Here is a 22,317-nt window from a genome sequence, read left to right as displayed (position 1 = left end):
TTTAAAGACCCCCCTGAGTCAGGGAATCTGCTCCCACTGGAATGACAAGGAGTCTGAGTGACTCTCTGGAGGATTAAGGGGCAAGATAGATCAAAAATACAAAGTGCAAGATGGAGCCTTGTTTACCGGACGAATGTGATAAAATCGAGCCTGAGATCTCATTCCCGACTGATGACACCTCGGGTGAAGCAGGTGTGCTGGACAGCGAGGAAGCGGAGGAGCTCCGTAACAGGTAACGATGTTTGTTCAGAATGTTTTTATTTCCAGATTCAAACAGAAGCCATATTTAAACTGGAGTGTACTGTTATTTCCAGTGATTTAACTGTGATTGAATATATTTTATCTTAATGCTGGATTTATTTACTATGTGTGTACAAAGCGATGACATTGGCTGGTTTTCTATTTAAAGTCGAAGAAGCGAAGATGCCAGTTTCACGCGACGTCGTTTGAGCCCCTCCTACCAAAGTCACATTCCATTCTCGGCACTTGAAATCAAATATAAAGTGGTGTGCCAATCGAGGTTGGTGGTGCTACCAGATTATTTATAGATTTGAGTTTACCTAATTCTTTTTAACCTTTGAACCGCAGCCTTTATATTGGTTGATCATACATTTACCAGACGTATTGTGAGCAAATTATTTCGTTTTCTGGATTGAAACACCAGGCATAAAAGTTACCTAAACCGATTGCATTAAAAAAATATTTTTTACATTTGTGTAAGCTTTCAAGAATCCTTCAGTTAGTTGAACGAGACAAAACTCTAAAGATACTAAAGATACAGATCATTTCAGAAAGTGTTCATGCTCCTGGCTTGAAGGTTTTGATGGTGTGATCCAAAGGTCTTCTTTCTATCAGAGCAAATCAGGTTTAACAGCCTAACTTATACGGAACTGTATGACAAGTAAAGAATTAGAAATAAGTAATACGTTTATTCCATGCTAAAAAGAGAAGAAAACACAACAATTCAAGTGTGGAGTTTCCACAGAAGAAGGAGAAGGCTTGACAGCCGAAACATTCTGTTTTCTTTCTTCTCTTTTCAGCATGGAATAGAACTATTACTTGATCCTTTGCAGCCTACGCATGCTGACGCAGATAACCACCTGAAAAATTAGAACTGTCAAGCCATCTATAAATTTAACAAAGCCATCAGTCTAAAATTTAATAAAGTTAAAAAGGGTGGTGCGGTAAGGTGGTTAAGGATCTGCGCCTGTGGCTGGAAGGTTGCCGGTTCGTATCCCGCGGCCGGCAGAGGAATCCTACTCTGTTGGGCCCCTGAGCAAGGCCCTTAACCCCAACTGCTCCAGAGGCATCGTAAAAATGGCTGAGCCTGCACTCTGACCCCAAGCCTCTCTCCCTGTCTGTGTCTCTCATGGAGAGCAAGTTGGAGTATGCGAAAAGAAAAATTCCTAATGCAAGAAATTTTATATAGCCAGTATAGTGATCTTATCTTAAAGCACGACTGTCCAAACCTAGTTCAGGAGAGCTAGTGTGTCTGCAGAGTTTCTACCGTAGATCTCTTTAAAGCAGCAGCTCTCAAAGAGCTGAAAGAAACTGTTGAATGGGTCCTATTTAATCAGTACTGAGTTAATAAAGGTCAGTAAGATGAGTTGCAATGAAAATCGATAGACACACTGGGCATCTACAACAAAGTGATGGACAGCTCTGCCTCAGATTGATGGATTCTTTGGTTCAATTTCCAACTGCCTGTATGAACATCGTTTGCCTTTCTCTTAATTTACAATACTAGCCATCCAAAGAAAACCGAAAATACCAACATATCTTTGTTTTATTAAGTGATATATTGTATGTAATATATGGAGTAGAGTAATTTCCCAAGTGGTACTTTATAGTATGAATGTGATGCAAGTTTACTGCAGTCTTAATGTCTCATCAGTGTGGGAGTTAATCAAATGCTATACTCAGGGGCAGTGCTAGGAGGAGATTTGCAGGAGATATACCCAGTGCAAAGGTTAGATATGTGTGTTACTTGCTTTTATTATTAATTTCAAAGTGGTACATAAATAACTTGCTAATTAATAGAGCCTGAGTGACACAATCCTTTGCAAAAATTCCCAGTACAATACATTGGAACAAACACTGCATGAATGTCTGGAGGTGGGCAGCACGATGGTGCAGTGGTTAGCATTGCTGCTTTGCAGAGCTGGGCCCCTAGGTTCAGTTCTGGAAATGGGGTGCTATCTGTATGGAGTTTGTATGTTCTCTCTATGTTTGCAGTTTTCTCCAGATAAGGTAGGTTAGGTGGCTGCTGGTAAAATAGGGCCTAAGAGTGAGGGTGTGTCCACCTTACGCCTGTTGCTTGCTGGGATAGGCTCCAGCTCCCTCTTACAAAACTCAGTTTTGTCCCTTTCAACTAATTTAAAGGTTCTTGAAAGCTTTCCAAAACAAAAAGTACAAAAGATTTTGAAAAGCAATTAGTTCAGATAAGTTTTATGTTTTCTAAACTGACATCCCATCTAGGGTGTACTGTACTCTGCCTTGTGCCCCCTGCTTCTTGGGATAGGCTCCGGTTTCCCTAAGACCCTGAATTGGAAGAAGGAGGTTAGAAAATGGATGGATGTGTGCAGGTCTCACAGTATGGGGTCGGTTAGAATATCAGGTTACATTCAGATCCAAACACAGCCTGCAGGGTCACTCTGTAGATACTGTATACCCTTCTGCATTGCTATGGATCTCAGCAAGCATATTGCATGATATAAACAAAATCGCATAACACAACACATGATAATAGGTTGGAGGTCGGCAAAGTGATAGTGGAACTGTGTTGTAGTTAGAGCAAAATACTTTAGTTAAGGGTTTGCAGTGAATCCCATCGAAATGGGTGAAAGTGACAGCAGCAACATTTCAGTATACACTGCCGAGTAATGTTACTACTCCAATAGGAAACCTGGAAGATAAGCTTTAGAATGAACTAGCAACTGAGTATAAAGGCAACATTTTTCACAGCAATGAGAGTGAACAGGATGATACGGTTTTATACTACGGTAAAAAAGACTGCATACATCCTCAGCAGCTGACTGCAAAACCTCAACTCAATACACGTCTGCATTATGCACTTTTTGCACTATCTACGATGGTTTTTTTTCTCACTTATACTAATTTTGTTCCATAACATTTATTGTTCCTGTTATTATTTATTCTGTTTGTAATGTACTGTCTGCATTGTGCGGTGTTGTACTGTGTATGTCCCGAGAGATCAGCGCAATGAAGAATTCCAATGTACATGTACTGTACATATGGCAGTAAACTCCTCTACTCTACACTGAACCTGTAGTTAAAACTGCAAAACACCCACCTGGCCTGATGATGGAAAGCTTTTTAATTGTACCTACAATGACAAATATTCACAACTAGAACATGCATTTTTTTCTGCTTATCTGCACGTTGTACTTAGGACATATTCATACAGAACTTGCTTTGGCCCATGCCAGTTTCTGCAGTTGAAACATAATCAACACAACAGACAAACATCGTAAAAGCATGGGCCAGATTCAGCCTCTAGAAAGTTAATGGGAGCTCAGATAGAAAATGTGGCAAATTCCACTTGTTGATGGAGAATTGCAAGAATACGCAAAGCAGTTGTAGAATATTTTTAGTTCTCAATGTGCATAAAGCGAAAATAAGCAGTATACCAACAGAGGAATATTTTTTGGAACACTAGCGTTTCCTTTGTAATGAGACAGTATTGATAAATTAAGTTCATTTTAGCTCATTGTGTTTGCATAGTGTAAATGCCCGCTGAGCTTTTTGACATACTGTAGTTAAGATGTTGTACACATTTTTCTGGTTCAGTTGTACAAAACCATACATGTTCATTAGAAAACAGAAGGACTGGAGCCCTCAAAAAAGCTGCTTGAACTGAAAAGATCTGGCTGACATACAATAAAGGTGTCAAGTTCCTGCTTCCTGGACAATGCGAAAGTCATTGCCAGCTTTATGACGAGTGTCAAACACACAGATTGGATCAATCATTAATAGTTAATCTCACTGTTATGGGAGTCTTCTACTCCACTTATAAACAATATCGGATAACTTCCTGTAACTTGAAATGCAGCTTGCCTCTGCAGTGAATTTAGACTTGGTCATTGCTACCCTTAAGAACAAATTAAGAAACTTGGGAAGAGATATGAAGTAGCAAAACTGACCTGTGTGCACAAGAAGCATTGATGTCAAAGAAAGAAGAAGTCGGGAAACGGGAACAACCACATCATCTACAAGAATCAATTATGGACTGAAAAACAGAGGAGGGAAGACCTTTGAAACCATTGGATAATTCTATAAAACGTGTTTAGTTGGCTAATGAACTAAACCTTTTTTTTTCCAAGTGACTAATGCAACATTCAAAGAGGTGTGATAGCGCTAAATCCAAGATCTGAATCATTCTTGGATAAAGAATGTGTTCTATCAATAGTTCTGGGATCTATGGGATTAAAGGACAGCAGCAGTCCCAGTTTCTCAGACTGATTATTAAATCTCTCAGCAAAATAAATTCTTTGACAGCATCGCAAAATTTTACAATTTCTGAATAAAGCATAAAATCGTGAGCTTTGTGAAAGTACTGTATGGTCTCTATTTTGTTGCAAACCACTGGTCTTGCCACAGGGGAGGGTGAGAGTCAGTGCAATTGTGTTCTGAAGCAGTCCTTCCTGCTCACTAGTCACTGTAGTGAGTAATGTACGAGCAAATAAGTACAGGTTGTGCAACAGACATTTCATGGCAGAAAAGTTCCAAAGTGAACCGCATGCAGAGTTATCATATACAGTAAGTAGTACTTATCAGCAAAACTGTCTCAAAGTCAGGAACAAGTCCTACTGGATTAAGAGAGATGTATTCACAAGCCTGGTTGTTTGCAGTGTAATACGGGAGCTTCACCTCACTGTTTTTTTTTGTCTCATTCTAAATCGCAGAATACAGTATGTCGCTACACAAACCTGGAGATTTTGTCTATTTTGTAACATAAATTGGGGTTTTACACATTACTGTGTACATTTTACTTTCACTGTGGTTTGAAATGCACTCATCAGTGCCGATTCTTTCTAACCCAGAAATAAAAAAGAGTGTTGCAAAAGTGTCCCCTTTAAGGAAAACAACCTGGCCCCTGAAATGTATCATATTCTACTTCTTCTAGAACAGAAAAAAACCCCAACAGAGCTATAAGGTCAAATCCACTCACAATTCTGATTTTCAGCTTTGCTCCAACCGTATTGTTAGCCTTACCTGTTGGCACAGGCGGTAGATTTCCCTGCTTTATCAAATAAAAGCAGCTAAAGTGACACCAGTGGAGACAGTTCAATCAATAACCATCCATTCACCTATTTTCTAATTAGTTACATAATCTGTTAATTGGTTAATTTTAAAGTACACTTTAAACCATAAGAAAGAGGCCTAAAATAGATAGCAATAATGTGTTATCTGTTTCTGTACATCTGCATTTTTTAAATTGTAATTGAATTGTTAATGCTGTATATATTTTATACAGTTCAGACTTGTACTAGCAGTCTGCACTTAGGAACTGTACCATTAATAATGGAACCGCTCTGCAGACTGAATACACTTTTATTTTCCTTTATAGAAAAATCAACTTATGTGGATAAATAGATATTAATCCAATAGGTTTTGTGTTCATTACAGGGCACCTCAGGTTTTGACTAGCTCCACCTCAGCCACACTCTGAAGAGGCTGGCTCTACCCCCAGACTATGCTAATGTACTAAAAATATAACAAAAGGAAGACATTGAAATTTCATGAAAACTTAGTTTTTTAATGTGTGGTCATAATTGAGCATTTTTCAACTTATAAATATGTGGTACAGTGATACCAGTGTCCCATCCTGGATGGTGGCTTATTTTTGTCCTGTGCTTCCAGGATGGACTCTGCCAGGATTAAGCAGTTTTCTGATAATAAGTGAATAGAAGTAACTGTCCTCCATTAATGTTGTAGCATCAACAGTGTGTTCAAGAAGCAACAAACTAAACAGGAACTGACAAAATAATAAATACTGGTTAAAGGCATTATAGCGGCACACTGAATTCTGATTTAATCGGTTTTGTCATATGGTATCTTGTGACGTCATTGTATGAGGGACTGCCAGGCGTGTAGAGCTCTTTGACTTAATGACGTAAACATTACTGTTTCTGCAGTTTCTATGTCATTCATCTTTGAAAGGTTGTTGAACTAAAGGTTTCAGTGGAAATATGAAGGATCTGAGATGTGGTGTGACACCTCAAATGTCAAATGGGGGCACAAGGGCTGCTGGTACAGCGTATTGGGGATGTGTGATTAATATATATATATATTTATATTATGTTATATAGCTGAATTGTGTGTTTTTACATTGCATGTAATGCACAGAAATAAACAGAAGAGGACGCAACCTCATACTATGTGGTGCTACACATGCTGCCAGTGTACATTGCAACACTGACTACAAAGGGTGCGTAACTAGAGCAACTGGCATCAGATATGTATAAAAAATAGTTATGTTGCCTCTTTTATTACCAGTTGTGGTGAAATGTAAGCATTTGTTAAAATACCAAAATATAAATTTTACAAATTCTATGCCAAAAAATAATACAATGGAAGATAAAAATATAGAGCCAAAGTATAGCTTAAAAAGACATTAAAAAACAAACACATTAAAGAAATACACTTCAAAATAGTCTTTCTTATTCTCATATGTGCAAAGTAATATCTTAGGTAAAAATTGTGTGTTCTTCCTGCCTTTTGTCTAAGGCAGATAGTTCTTTCTATACTGTGAAACTGTAGGATGGATTCAACTCCCACTGAAGAACAGGTGCCAGATAGCAACAGGCATTGTTATTCACAGGAAGATTCCTCAGCCTACTCAACTTACCAATCTTCCAGTTTGATAATATCACTTGGGAGCTGCAGCAACAGTTGCGAGTGGCAACAGCAACAGACATTCTTCTGGATGTAGGATTTGTTTCACACTTAGGAATATACAGCGAGACAGCAGCACTAATGACCACATTGCCAGTTATAAAAAAGATACTGGTCAGAAACCCTTTAAAGAGCTATGCCCTCCAAAATAACAGGTCAAATATGATCACCAAATGTAATTTATTTCCTGTCAGAAAATTTGCTTTTAGAATTATACTGTGTATATTACCCATCCACTTTTTAACCACTTTATATCAAGGTTGTGGGTGAAAATAGACCCTAAGCAAGGCTTTTATACAAGCAACAGGCGTAAGGAAGGTAAATCCTGGACAAGATGCCTGTCCATTGCAGGGTGCACACAGACACACACTTCACACCAGGGCCAGAAGCCAATTAACCTACCTGCTTGTCTCTGGACTGTGGGAGGAAATCCACACAAACACAGGGAGAACATACAAACACCACGCAGATAGCAGCCCAGGTCTAGAACTGAACTCAGGGCCCCAGTACTGCGAGGCATCAATGCAAACCACAAGACCAAGATGTTGTCTACTGTAAATATCATTTTTATTTAATTTAGTCTCTTCTTTTTTTTCTCACAGTTTGAAAGATCTTGTCCAGGACCATTCTGTAAAGCCGAAGCTCCAGTGCATTACAGTGGACCCCTCCTTTTCTATGGTCACAGTCCAAAGTGAAGACAGTGGAATTGTTTGGGAGACAGCCTCCAGCAGGTGTTCAACACCCTGGGCCTCAGAGGCTAGTACAACATCTGATGCTTACAGCCTGGAGGGCTCAGCCACTGGGTCTTCATCAGGGAAGGTTGTTTTTATAATGGATGAAGATAAGATAGTCAGAAGAAGAAAAAGAGCAAGTCTTGGGAACAGGGTGAGTGACACCAATGGCAGAAGCCGAGCTGATAATATGAAGCAATTCATTAGGAAACCCATAGCCACGCATCCCATTGTGGGAGTAAACCGAGAAAAACTTGACCAGGATGAGCCAGTGCCCCATGCACCTGTAATATCTCGACCAGCAAATAATGGTAACCCTCACACAAGACCTATGAAGGTTGCAAAACTCTACAGTGAAGAATCCTCATCACATGCTCCTGTGACTTCAAAGTTTCTGAGTAAAGAAGAGCCCAATCCCACAGAGCCTGAAACAAAGGGGGAGGAACCTATACCACATGTACCTGTGACATCAAGACCAGTCATTCAAAGGAATCCACACTCGAGCCATCATAAAGAAACAGAAATGAATAAAGATGAACCAGTACTTCATACAGGAATTACAGCTAAAAGGTTAAGCACAGGAAATCCTCATTCAAGTCCTTTACAAGAACCAGAAGATACTTTATTACATAGGCCCGTGGCAGCTAAACCAATGACCCTGGGAAATCCATTGCCTAGTCAGTCCCAAAGAACAAGAAACCCAAACCCCTATCCATCAGAAACGCTAGGACTTGAGCAGGTGCAAGGCATGCCAGTAGGAGATAAACAAGTCCTTCCAGGGAATCCTCATCCATATCCTTTGCAAGAGCAAGAGACAGAGACTAAAGAAGCATTACCTCATGCACCAGTAACTTCTAAACCAGTAGAAAAAGGAAATATGATTAAAAAAGAAGCTAGTTCTCAGGATATGGGTGAAGGAGCTCCAGAAGAAAAATTGCCTTCATTTTCCTCTACAAAATCTAGTCTGCCAAAACTGGAATCTACAACAGAAATATCTGGAATTCCAGAATCAAACCCAAGATCTCTTTCTGAGCCATCAGTTTTGGAATTTTCAGGCAATCCCAAGAAAGATCCATCTTTGCATAATCCAGTCCCTCTCTTGTACTCGTCTAGTACAGCTAGGGATCAACCCCAGAGTGAAAATCCACAATTCCTAACTGGTGGAAATGAGAAACAAGTGCTAACAGAGGTTCCTGGCTTTCTTACATCTCCAGGGGCCAAAACCGTCTCTCCTAATCTAAGAAGAGATGAAAATCCTAATGTGAGATCAGAACAAAAAATAAAAAGTGATGAACCCACTGAACAAAAAGAAGACCCAAATAGTGAGAAAGAATTGTTCAGCATTGTCTCTGAAGGCTACGAAATATTAAACATTATTGTTCCTCCCAAAATTTTGATGGTTGATGAAGAGGAAAGCATTTATATGCCAGATAATCTGTTTTATCTGGAGGAAAGCCCACTTATTAAATCAAAAGTACTACTAGAAGTGACAGAGGAAGAAGAAACACCCATAAGTGAAACATCCATAAGTGAAAAAGAAATTGATCAAGAGAAGAAAGTGGAAAGTGAAAAAAAGATTGTAGAATCTGAAAGAAAGGAAACCGAACAGTTAAGGGAAACAGAACCCTTGAATATTGAAAAAAGTACGAACATCAGTCCTGCAATTTCTGAATCATCTCAGACTTCACTCGCTAAATCAAAGAATGGGAATGGTGACCTGGATTATTTTGAGAAGTTTACGTTGGTAGATGACCATGTCTCAAATATCAACCCTAAAGAGGCAATAAATGAAACAAAAACAAACGAGACTAGTGAGGAGCCAGAAAACAAGGAGCAAGCATCCAAGAGTGTATCAGAATCTGAAGACCCAGAGTTTGTGTTTCTAGATGTAGAAATAGCAAGCGAACACTTAGACGAAGTATTTTATGGTATGGGTGCCCATGTGCCAGAGGTTTGTTCCATGAATAAGCACATTGTAGAGGAAGAAATGCCAACCAAAGCAGATAAGGTTCTAAAGTTGGAATCTCCACCCAAAAAAAGTGGTACAGCTTTGTTTAGCACTGAAGAGGAGACTCTGACACGCTGCTATTATTATCCAGCAACTTCAAAAAACATTGATCCTTTCCTTTTTGAGGAGCCTCCAGCTATGTCATTTCTTTATACAGATCTATACGAGCAAGCAGCAGGAGATAAGAAGAAAGATGACAGTGAGCCCTCTGATGAAGAGAGTGTTACTTCTGAGAGGATATTACCAAGGAGGTTGTCTGACTCTGATGATAACTCAGGTGCATACTTTGAAAAATACATTTTAATAGACGATGTTCCACAGGGGTCAGATGAGCCACAACCTGATGAAGATCAAGAAGATGAAGCAGGAAAAACATGGCAAAGTGCATTTGTCCTCACTGGTGACATTACACAAAGAATGGAAGATAACACTCAGAAAACTGAAACAAGAATAGAATCATCCAGAATGAGATCTGAACTGTCTCCATTTGAAGAAAGTGAACAATTTATTGCCATGTCTGAGGAAATATCTGAAGATTTAGAATTCCAGCCTGTGTTTAGTGATGAAGAAACAGTCCCAGAAGAGGAAGTAGAAAGATACAACAAAAAGAGTCTTAAGAAAGCCGTAGAAGAAGATGAAATAGAACCAGTGGAAAAACAGAAAGAGGAAAATGCTGCTGTTTTTCATGAGACTGGAAGCACTCCTGCTGTGGAGTGTGGAGAACCTCTAGACAGTGGGATGCTTAATGAAACATTGATTGCTCAAGACTCTGAGAAGATTGAAGAGGAAATCGTTATTGAAAAGGAGGTATCAATGAGTGAACGTGATAGGACTGAGAGTGCCGGAAGTAAAAAAGAAGGCATTGTAAGAGGTGAAGATTTAATAGAGACCCCAGAAGATATTTACACAGGTCCAGCAGAGGAAGAACGTAACGATTCGTCAGTTTTTGAAATAGATGATAGAGTAGATCAAGCAGTACAAGATATCCATGTAAGTGAATGTGAAGGAAGCTCTGAGCCAGAACTGACGCATCTAGACAAAGCTGCTATGGAAACTGAAGTTTCTTTGACCTCAGACAATAGTGAAAGTAAAGAAGTTATTTTAGAAAAGGTAGATGAAACTCTTCAGCAGCTCAGTCACAGCATAGAAGACAGTGACACATGGACAAAGTCCACTGAGAAATCCCATGAGGAAGAGGTTAAGAAAAGTGAAGAAATACATAGTGCTCAAGAATGGGATAGTGCCTATCTGTCCACTACTGGATCAGAGATCGTAATGAAAACTGAAGAGCAGGAAACCATAAGCTCTTTAAAATCTGCAAGAGAAGGAATACAAGAAAAACATGAAATTGTATCAGAAGAGCAGGAGGATGTAGAAGACAAAGAATTTCAAAATTTGGGTAGAGGAGCTCCTCTTAGGAGCATGGCACCATGTGAGGATCTCTCACAACTTGGCAAGGAATGTGAACCTTTAGAGCCAGAACTGTATCAGGAACCATACGGTGAACATGATGGAGAAACTGCTGAAACCTTGGATTATGAAATGGTCACTCAGCAAGAGGTGCAAGAGGATTTTGCAGCACCTGAAACTGAACTGATCAGGGACAGGGAATGTATTTGTGAAGACACAGGGAAACACCATGACCAGGGGTCTGACTTTGTGGATCGAGATTTGCCTGCTCAAGAAGTGGTTGAAGAAGGCTATGAGATCATTGAAGCTTTGGGGGGAACTCCAATGTCAGAAGTTGAACTGTCCCAAATGGAGCCAAAAAAACCTTTGTTAGACACATTCTGTGTGACCTGCAGGTGCCCGATTTCAGCTATAGACAAGCTCTTTGGTGAACATCAAGACCACAATGTGTCTCCATTGAATAAAGCATATGATGACATAAAGGTAAGCTTTGAAAATGAATTTAGATTGTGTAAAGTATTAAAATATCTTTAGTATTTTATTTGCAGCCACTCTTATCCAGGATCAAATCCAACCATCTATCCATTTTCTAACCACTTTATCCAATACAGGGTCGCAGGGGAGCTGGAGCCTATCCCGGCAAGCAATTGGGACAAGGCAGGATACACCCTGGATGAGACTTCAGTCCATTGCAGGGCACACACAGACACAAGCATACACAAACACACTCACACCAGGGTCAATTTTCCCAGAAGCCTTTTAACTTACCAGTATGTCTTTGGACTGTGGGATGAAACCGGAGCACCCGGTGGAAACCCACACAAACAAGGTGAGAACAAACAAACTTAATGCAGATAGCACTCAATCGAACCCAGGTCCCCAACGCTGTGAGGCAGCAATGCTACCCACAGCACTACCATGTCACCCGTTTTCTACAATGTGGTGACCAAAACTATACATAATATTCTAACTTAATAGAACATTATACAGTTTTAAACCTTGATTTAATTCTATGCTTTTAACTGTACATCCTAACATTTTTTTTTGCCTTTTAAATTGCTTCTCCAATTATATTGGAATCTTTATGATTATCTTATTGAAAAATTCAGTGTTATAGTTGACTACATTTTTATATAACAGCCTAAATACATGGTGATATTTGCAAAATGAATGTGGGAGTCATGTGTAACTTGTGTTATGAATTTAAATTACAGAGTTTTTCAATTCAATTTAAAATACTTTATCCCTTCCCAGGACAGCATGAAAAACATAATCATTTCGATTAAATTATATGTACAGTATGGCACTGTAAATTGACATATTGAAAACATTTCAGAAATATAACTAAAGTTGTTGTTATGGTTTTACATGGGAACTGTGATGCTGCGGGGGGTACAGTCATCACATGGCCATAAATTTAGGCATGACCCGACACAGACACACCCGTAGGCCATCTGGCAGTTTAACAGTATTTTATTGAAACACAAAATGCCCTTTTCCAGGTTTGTAATATGTTCAGCTTCTTTCTTCGGTCTTTAGTCTTTCTGTCAGGCTCTTCTGCTGGCTCAATAGGCAATTTACATAGGCTGGTACAGGGGACACAGCTCTTCCCTGTTATAGCAATTTCCTCTTGACGCCATCTTGAGTCCTGGCATTCTCTGGCAGCCATCCTAATACAGACAAAAGCATCAATAATTTGATTGACTCTTTAGGCAAGTACCATCCTTCAAGGACAACGTTCTTTGTGGCATCATACAATATAGGATGAATATTTTTGTGGTAATTATTATTGTTGCTCTTGAGCAATTGAGCGTCAGTGAGGTGAAAAAATAAGACTAGATGCCGTCTTGAGCTGAATTATAGCTGCTCAAATCATCCATTTCTCTCGATTTTCTAGAAACTTAAATATGCAGCACCAGAATGGACACACCTTTCTAAATGCAAATACAGGTAACCATGTTGTTGTGCTAATACCAAAAGTCTCATTTCTGCAGTTCAGTAAAGGTACAGATCAAGTTGTGAATATGTTTGATAGAGTTTGAACAACAGGAATCAGGAAAGGACTTGCTGTTTTAGAAGACTGCCTCTAAAACTAATGATGAAATTAATTATTTTTTACAAAGTTCGAGTCTACATATCTACACAGCGAACATTCTTTGTTCAATATAACTTCAGAAATTCATTTTCAGTAGGTTTTATACTAATCAAATTATGTAAAGAAAGATATAATAAGACCTGTTTTCAGTTTAATCATTTCAAATATCAGGCTGATTGCTTCCTTCTGCATTTGCTTCTTCTTCTGTTAGTTTCTTAGCAACCACACTTGATTTGAACCTGGGGCCAACATAACAAATGTTCATTCTGTAATACATTCTACAAATATAGGAAAATACTTTGAAACTCAATTTAAAAACATTCTCCTTTGAATTATTGAAACTGGTACAAATTGTTATATGGAAAATGTAGCTAATACAATGAGCATGAGCGGCTTCTTTAAATCAGTTAATAATAAATATAAACTAATTAATAAACGTGTATTTTTGAATAGACAGCCTAATTACTTGTATAAGCTATCTTAATTGTTTTTACAGTTTAATATTTTGTCATTCTAATAGCCATTTAATTGTGAAAACCTTAATACCTTTTATAGCGCTTTAAGATTAATTTGTATGAGCAATTATTGGACTTCATAATTACAGAAATTGTTCTTTCTTTAAAGTAATTTGTTTATGATAAATATATCTGTGTCGAACAGTAATGTTTTTTTAGAATGTGTAATATCAGTAAGGAATTATTATGTTTCCACACAAAACTCAAGTTATTTCTGTGATTGTTCAAATCACTTTTATTAATTGTTATGGACTGGAGATTTTGTCTTTTAGTCACAACTCTATATTACTGTTAATCATTATAATTCAGAATAATAAATGAGGTATAAGGACAGCACCTCTGACCGCATTCGTTTAGTACAGTATTGACTGTAGATTCACTTACTTCAGACATACTGTACAGTTGTGTCATAGAGTGTAATTAAAATAAATAGAAGTAGATTGCATTGTTTCCAATCAATCAAAACAATGTACTGTAAACCTGTTCTTTAGATTGAATTAATATACTATATGTGAGTGAATAGCTGAAAAAATGTTGCTTGAAACTAATTTGAATTCAGTCTACTATATCCTGAAATCTGGAAACAATAAAACATTTAATATATACAGTATAATCTTGTGTATATACAGTATATATACTGTATAAATTAACTATGTGCTCATGTACAGTACTTGGATTTCGGAGCATAGCAGAGTCACCTCCAGCCCTGAATTAATCATTTCTAAAAACTTGTCATTTCACTATGATCAATTCCAGGTGATTCCTTAAAAGAAACAGGCATAATTTTCAGATTATTTGCAATAAAACTTTTCTGACTGCAAAAATGAACTAACTTCACTGACCAAATTACTTGTTTATTTGATCAATCACTAATAAGGATTGCCACTTACAGAGTCTGAGTTTGTGCCTGCAGCCTATAAAAACCCTTGGATACCGTACACAATGGTGATCTTTATAGTGGTGGTGTAGATAGTAAATAATAGTTCAGGGGAGTTGCTGAGACTGTGGAGCCAGAGCAGATTTGTTTTTTTTAAATTGCCTGTCCTTCCTCTGGCCTGAGGGGACTAGAGGGACCAAACAGTTGGTGTTCTCTAGTCAAAAGGTTTATAAATATCCTGTCTGCCATCATGCCTTAAAGACATAGAGCAACATGGCGTGTTTTCTTGTTTGTGTAGAGTTTAGAAGTGACAATGTAAATGCTCCTCATTCATATTTTTTTTCTTAAAGGTTTTACAGCCATTAGAATTTTCCAAGTGCTTGTATGAAATTCTGTTGAAATTATCCATGCTCATTGTTCAGATGGAGGTTCAAAGTACAAAACGTACTATGTAATTTTTTGCTGCCCACAAGGGGAGGAACATCTGAAATATCACTCAGCATGTCTTCAGGGACTTTGACAGTGTCAGCCATTCTGGGTGCATCATGGTTCTGAGTCATGCAGTATTTTTTTAACAGCTGTCTTTGCCATCACTGTCAGCATAAAAAAACGTGAAAAGTCTGCCTTCTATGTACTCCTATTCTTTGATGCAACTAGGAATCTTACGTTTATCTCCAGGTAATGTATGCTTGTCTATAGTGCATTATAGGACATAAAAGCTGGTATTATTCAGAATTATTGAAGAATACCAGCCTTTGGTTGGAAAGTTGCGGAAGGAATTTTAGCCAAAACATTCATTATTAAATAGATATGTTTTCCTTAATTAATCAGCAGGGGTTGAAAGGTATGTTTACAGTTGACAGAGCAAGGAATAGTATGAAATAGAAATTGTACCTACTCCATGATAAAAACACGTGCTGAAAAGGGCTTCCTACGGTTTTCCATCCAGATGCTATGAATGTTTTTCAGACCTTTCAAAGAAGAACATTAGATTCATTGGGCAAAACAGATGATAAGGTATCAGGTATGAATGGAATTGTATTCTAAATTACATTCAGTTAGCAAATGGCCTAGGAGTGTACAGTATTTAACATTTAATTACATTTCACATAAGTGAATTGTGATGTTGCACAATTAGTGGTTAATACAGCATTTCACAAAGTGCAGAATTAGAAGCTGGTCTGATATGTACTGTAGCTGCAGCTTGCAGCAGGTTCAGTATTTTCATTAATATTTCTTCTGTTAAATGCACATTTGGGCTCCCAAGTGGTTCAATCAGTAAAGGCAATTATTTGGAGTGCAAGTTGAGTCATATTGTGCTTATTTCGCTGATTATAGTCTGGGCTGTCTTTAGATAAGTGATATTGGCTGGGGGACAACAAGTTTAACTGGGTTAAAGTCAGTGAGGACAGGAATTCTGCCTGGAGGCCTACAGTGCTCTTGCTGGTTTTTGGTCCATTTGAACTCTTAATTGACCCACTGTATTAATGGGATTAATTTTAACTGTTTCACTCTCGAACGTGTTGGAGATTTCCTTTTGATTACTGCATTTCATAAATAAAATACTTATCTTTGAGTAGAAACCAAAACTTACAAATGTTCCAGTTATGCAGCTTTTTAGTTCAGTTACAGCTTCAATTCAAAGAAATCAGGTATGTTGGTTTCCAGGACCAGGATTGGGGACCCCTGAGCCAGGGTAATTGTATTACATAGAACCTAATTATTCCATCCATCCATTTTCTAATCGCGTCTTCTAATTCAGGGTAGCGGGGGTGCCGTAGCCTATCCCAGCAAGCAACGGGTGCAAGACGGGGTTCACTCTTGATGAGACACAAGTCCATAGCAGAGAAGACACGTACACTCTCACACTAGGGCCAATTTTCATAGAAGGCAATTAACCTATGTCATGGTATTTTATACAGCTAAATACTATAAAATGCATTTAAAAGAAGATTCATGCTGACAGACATGATCTCTGTTACATGCTGTGGCAGTGTTTCATTTACTGGAATTTACACTGGTGCTAAATTCAGTTAAAACAAGGACACTTAAAGTGATTACTTAAAACAATTTCTTTGAATAGAAACATTTGTCCAGAAAGCTGCTTTACAATTCCAAACACCAAATATTCAAAGCATGCGATGCAAATCATCATTTATTTAATTTACCCATGAAACGTTCCCAGATGGCATCTCTCATTACGACATGGTGTAAACCGCAGGGTGGGCTCTGTAGTGCAGAGACTGCCATTTCAAACTGGGGTTTGTCATTCAGCAGCTTGATTGTGGCTTCCCAAGTAGTGGCACACTGCTTTCCAGGGATTATCTAAATCTTGGAGTGTTTAAACCCACCAGGGCCCTGGGATTACCACATAAACCTCTGTGACTTGAAAAGCATCTCTGGTCTTGCAGTGCTGTCATTGAGTGATCCATCATTGAAACCACAATGTATTGAACTATCCCCTCCAGGGAAGAGGCCACAGATCACATATTTCAAATGCAGAGGACACATGCAACAAGAATGCCAAGTTGGTGACTGAAGTACATACAATGAAGTCCTTAGTAATCGCCTGTTCTCATTGGCTATTAAAATCCAAGTTATCAGCAATTTATTTGTTGTTGTTGTTTTTGATGCATCAAGAGCCATACTGTACCTCCGTGCTGGTGAAAAATGAGTGATATGTATACCCATGTTTGACAAAATCACTGAGACTGGCCCTTTAATATGTAGTCATATTTGCTTGTCTGCCTGAGCAGTGCCCTTCATCCTCATCAGTGTCTACCTCCCTTTCAGTTTAAGCTGACTGAGTGGATCGCAGAATTGCAAGGACGCACAGAAAAGATTGAGGATTTGGTGTCAGAACTGGAACTGGCATTCAATACAGTGGAGGTAAGAACTAGTGCTGACCCAAAGATGGTCAGTGGAAGCGGCCAGCCTGGTCTTTTTTTATTGACAGAGTTCTTGTCCTTTGCTGTTATGTTGTATTTTATGATGGATAGCTGCTGACCTGATCTTAAGGACCATCCTTGCATTATTAATAGAAAATACTAGGAGATGGTAGGAAAAAGTTGTATTTTTAATTGTTATTGGTAAACCTAATGATAATCAGAATGAAAGCTCAATCTTACATTTTATTGAAAAGAGTAGGGGTGTTTCTCCAGAGAATAAAATTACCCCCTGGCCCTGACTTCCTTATAATCCCCATCTATGAATTGGCTTCATCACTCTGTTGTCCTCCCCACAGATAGCTGGTATGTGGTGAACTGCCATTGTATTTTCATCCAGATGGGTGCTACACATTAGTGGTCATGGAGGGAAGTCCCCTTTACCTGTAAGGCCATAGTGTGCCAGTACACTCTCCTCAGTGTGATAAAGCCAATTTATATGGGGTTTATTAGTAAACCATGGGAAGTTTGGCTAGAACACCAGGGTTACACCCCTACTCTTTTGGAGAAACGCCCTGTGATTTTAAATGACTTAAAAAGTCCTGACTAAGAATCAGGACTTCTGTTTGACGTCTCATCTGAAGGACAGTGCCTTTTTACAGTATAGTGTCCCCATCAACCTCTTCCAGCACCAACCTTAGTTTTTCCCAGGAGGCCTCCCATCCAGTTACTGGCCAGGCTCACACCTGCTTAGCTTCAGTGTGTTGCCAGTTGCAAACTGATATGGCTGCTGGCCATATTTTTGTTAAACTGCAAAGATGGCAAAATGATTTGTGGTCAGATGGGCAAGATAACAAAATTAAGGCAAAAAAGTTACAAATGAAAATATTACATCTGGCACATCACCCAGTCAACTTCATCCCTATTGCCAGGCATGAAAGCAGCACAATTTGGGGGGGCTGCTTCTCATCAGCAGGGACTGGGAAGATCATCAACATTGAGGGGGAAATGAGTGGAACAAATTACAAATCCAAAAATATTAAAAATGACAAATTACAAAAGGAGGAAAAGCTGCTACAGTTCGCTAAAGACCTAAAACTGGGATGAATATTCACCTTTCAGAAGGACAGTGCCCAAAAGCACAAGGCCAAAGGTATGCTGGAGTGGATTAACAAACTGAAAGTGATTGACATTCAGTTGTGTTATTCAAGTCCTGGCTTGACAGAAGTGTGGCCATCAAGATTCTCCAAACAAGGAATTTGCAAGGAATGGGTGAAAATCGCACCATTGTGGTATAAAAAGTTGGTAGAAACCTTTAAAAAAAAAATCAGTGCTGTAATTGTTAAGAAAACCTTTCACCAATTATTGACTCAGGAGAGGTGAGTTACATATTTTATATTACTATTGCTTTTATTGCAAATAGTGGAGCAATGCTTTTTTAAGTTTTCTAATTCTCATCTAATTCTGACTAGTATTGTACTAGAACATTTATAGAAAAGCCTTCACAAGAGTTTGTGTGTATTTTTTTACAAGGAGTAATTTAAAAATTATAGAACAAATGACAAATTTCTAACAACTGATAGGAGATAACCAATTTTGCTAAATCTAAAGATTTATCCGTAACTACAATACAAGAAGACAATTTAGTTGTGGAAAAAAAAACACCTTTTGCCCAGCTGCACAGTGACTTACTACTGCAATAAGATATCATGTTCTCATCACCACGTTGTCATTTTCACCTCTTTCTAATGAGTATCTCTTCCTCTGACTTCTTTGGTGTTTTCTTGTGTGCTTTAACAAGAATTCATCTTTCTACAATACCTATTTTTATCATGCTTGCTAAAGTGTTACTGTATGTGCTTGCATGATTTGCTGTGGTGCTGGCAAAATACAGCACACAATTTCTGAATGGTCCAGTGAACTTCTAATGGTTTTATTTTTGGTGTAGGCTAATCTTAGAATTAGTAGCTGTTACCAGCCTCTTTTGTCTTCCGAGTTATGCTTGACTCGAATTGACACAAGTGGTTTTGCCTGTTCTCTTTTAAACTGTAAAACGATTGCTATGTTAATTACAGAAATTAATTTTAATTACAAACAAGTCTTTGTTTTTACATCGTGTCATGGGGGTGTTGCGCTGAGTAATCTGAGCATTTAAAATATTCCTAATTTATGCTGTGTAACTGAATAAGAGGACTAAATATGGGCGGTTTGAGCAAGGACTGGTATTACAGCAATGCTAGATTTATCAAGGATTTATCCATTTTCATGGCTTTTTCTCAGTTTATCTTTAAATCACTGTGTGTAAAATGCAGGAAAATTGCACCAAATCTGAGCAGAGCCTGGAGGAGCAGAATGATGAGATGATGAAGACCGTTTTGGAGCAGTACAATGAGATGTCGCAAAAGATGGAGGATGAGAAAAAATTCAAACTGGAGCAGCTCTATGACCAATTAGTCACTTTCCAAGAGAGCATCGACTCGGCAAAGGACATTCTGGAGAAAACGATAAAGGAAGTGGAGGAACCCGATGAGGTGACTTTTGTAACGGTAAGTACTGAAAAAATGGTGGTTTCAAACGATATTTCTAAAGAGGGTAAATATTTTGCTGTTTGTAGATTCTGATTAGCAAAAGAATATGCTCCACACAGGCTTCAAAGAAATTTCTTCTCAAAACTATGGAAAACAGAATTTATGTTAAACTAAGAATAAAAAATTAGACTTCATCATGTTAATTCAAGTTCTAGAGACTATACTGTGCATGCACAACCCTGAAAAGCTTTCTAAAAACTAATAATCCATTTCAAGAGAAAATTGTAAAAGTCATATTGTCTAAGTGTCTAGCTAACTGATAAGCCCTGATAGCATTGTGATTAGTAACACGGTAGTCAAATAGGGTCTTCATAAAAACAATGAAAACTGCTTCAAAGTGCAAGTTAAATGGGGGAAAAACCTATTATGAAAAAATTCAAGATTATTTTATTCTTGTTCCCTGAAGACTGCAATTAGCTGACTTGTATCCTTGCATGCAGCTGCCAGGCTGCTAACAAATTTCATTTGCAGGTACATTAAACATGATTATCCAGTAATATTGCAGCTGAAGTACCTGTCATGGCTGTGCTTTCACTTTCATAGCAGAATTGTGTCACATCCCCACTTATAATATGGTTGAGCTTTCTCGGAAGAGGCTGTCACGGTAAAACAGGGCTGAATGTGCAGTCGTGGTCCTGGAAGACCAGTTTGTCTGTGGATTTTCAAGTTCTCTTGAAAACTGGGAGAAGTGGTTAAAGTTGTCACGTCAAGCAAGTAATGAGCTGGTTTAGCTCATTTAGAGTTGAGTTGGAATAAAAACATGCAGACACACTGGCTCTCCAGGACAAGGACTAAACATCCCTCCTTCTACCATATCTAGACATTTCACTTATTAACAAAGAATCTCAAAGTAAAAAAAAAAAACTAAAGGAGATTTTAAGGGAGATTTAATTCATTACAGCATTTTCATATTCATTTTAAATGTCTAAACAGACATTGATATAGTGTGTATGTTTAGGGCTGTTATATGTTTAGGGCTGCACTTTGTATGCAAGATAAATGGGCTTACAAATTGTTATTACAAATGGTTATTCAGCCTTATCAGGATGGAGAACCAGTGTTCTGTGAGCTCACTAACTTCATTGCTGAACAGCATTCATTATGAAGTTCACTGAAGTCTCTTCCTTCTTTCTTGCCCCCAGTCTGCCAAAGAAATTAACAGAAGGTAACACAAATGTGCTTGTTCTACTTGCTTGAGTGATCAGTTTTTGTGATTGTACAAACTAAATTAACTGTGTTTTTATAAAGCAATTCATGTTTTGCATGTTGCTTAAGATTGAAAATGTATATTTGTCTGTTCAGTAAAAATATTGAGATGCTTTTAACAAAAGTATTCATACATTTCTGAAACAGAAAAAATACAGCAATTTGTATTGTTTATACAATACAATAACTACATCTTTTCTGATTCAAAAAAAATATATCTCTTTACTGGCTTGGGCTTGAGCCAGAGATATTCAATTTATGTCTTGCAGGTTTGGTGTATCTACAGATTTTCATTTCAGCTAGGCTCTTAACAGCCTGAACCAGCTCATTACTGGCTTAATTTCAGCAGTTTGACAGCTTCTGCCAGCTCTTCAGGTGGTGGTGTTTTAAAGAGACCTGCAAAACCTACACAGCAATATACAGTCTTAATATACCATTCCTTGATCTAAATTAAATTTGAACTGTATATTCTAAGATTTTTTTTACCTTTTTATTTCTTCCCTAAAACATCGAGAAGATGTAATTTTGTCAGCAAGTACCTTGTCTAGATGATGTACGTGATGTGTCAGCATAAACACCTAATTCATTTTCATAAGTAGCCTCTTCTAACTCAGTGTTCCCAATTTTGTATTTAGAATTAGTTTCTACTACCTGCATGCAAAATGCTGCACTTGGCTTTGATTCAAACATTAGAAAGCTTACAAATGAGAACCCATCCAGCCCATTTGGTTTCTAGCAGCCAAAAGGATCAAAGGAACTCATCCAGCCACATGTCTGGTAGGACACCAGTGTGGTCTGCTGGGCAGAGCTTGTCTCAGACATTCACAGCCCTCTTTGTAAAAAAAAAAAGGTGCTTCTTCAATTTCAAAATTCAGGTCCCCATAGTTTTCACTTGTATCCTCCAATTTGTGTTTCACTGCTTGTTCTGGAGGATTCTTTCAGGTTGTCACTGTCGGTGCCTTTGAGAATTTCAAGCACATTCATCAAGTCCTCTCAGTAATCTCTTGTTCAAACATTTCACTTTTAACTCTATATTGTAACATTGTTTGACTGTTTATTACGTCTGCACATTATCTAGAGAAGG

General features: G+C 38.1%; 1 protein-coding gene across 1 annotated transcript in view; it reads left to right on the top strand.

Annotated features, from left to right (window-relative positions):
- Positions 1-22,317, top strand: part of cmya5 (cardiomyopathy associated 5) — a 34,119-nt gene continuing 11,802 nt past the window's right edge. The window contains exons 1-5 of the mRNA XM_069187177.1: positions 1-232; positions 7,521-11,550; positions 17,348-17,443; positions 19,752-19,985; positions 21,170-21,192. Coding sequence (XP_069043278.1) covers positions 111-232; positions 7,521-11,550; positions 17,348-17,443; positions 19,752-19,985; positions 21,170-21,192 — 4,505 coding nt within the window. The 5' untranslated portion in view covers positions 1-110. The remainder of the gene's footprint in view (positions 233-7,520; positions 11,551-17,347; positions 17,444-19,751; positions 19,986-21,169; positions 21,193-22,317) is intronic.

Source organism: Lepisosteus oculatus, chromosome 3 (assembly GCF_040954835.1).
Source record: "Lepisosteus oculatus isolate fLepOcu1 chromosome 3, fLepOcu1.hap2, whole genome shotgun sequence".
Taxonomy (NCBI): Eukaryota; Metazoa; Chordata; class Actinopteri; order Semionotiformes; family Lepisosteidae; genus Lepisosteus; species Lepisosteus oculatus.
The sequence above is the reverse complement of the archived record's forward strand: the minus strand, read 5'-3'. Positions and strand labels throughout refer to the sequence as shown.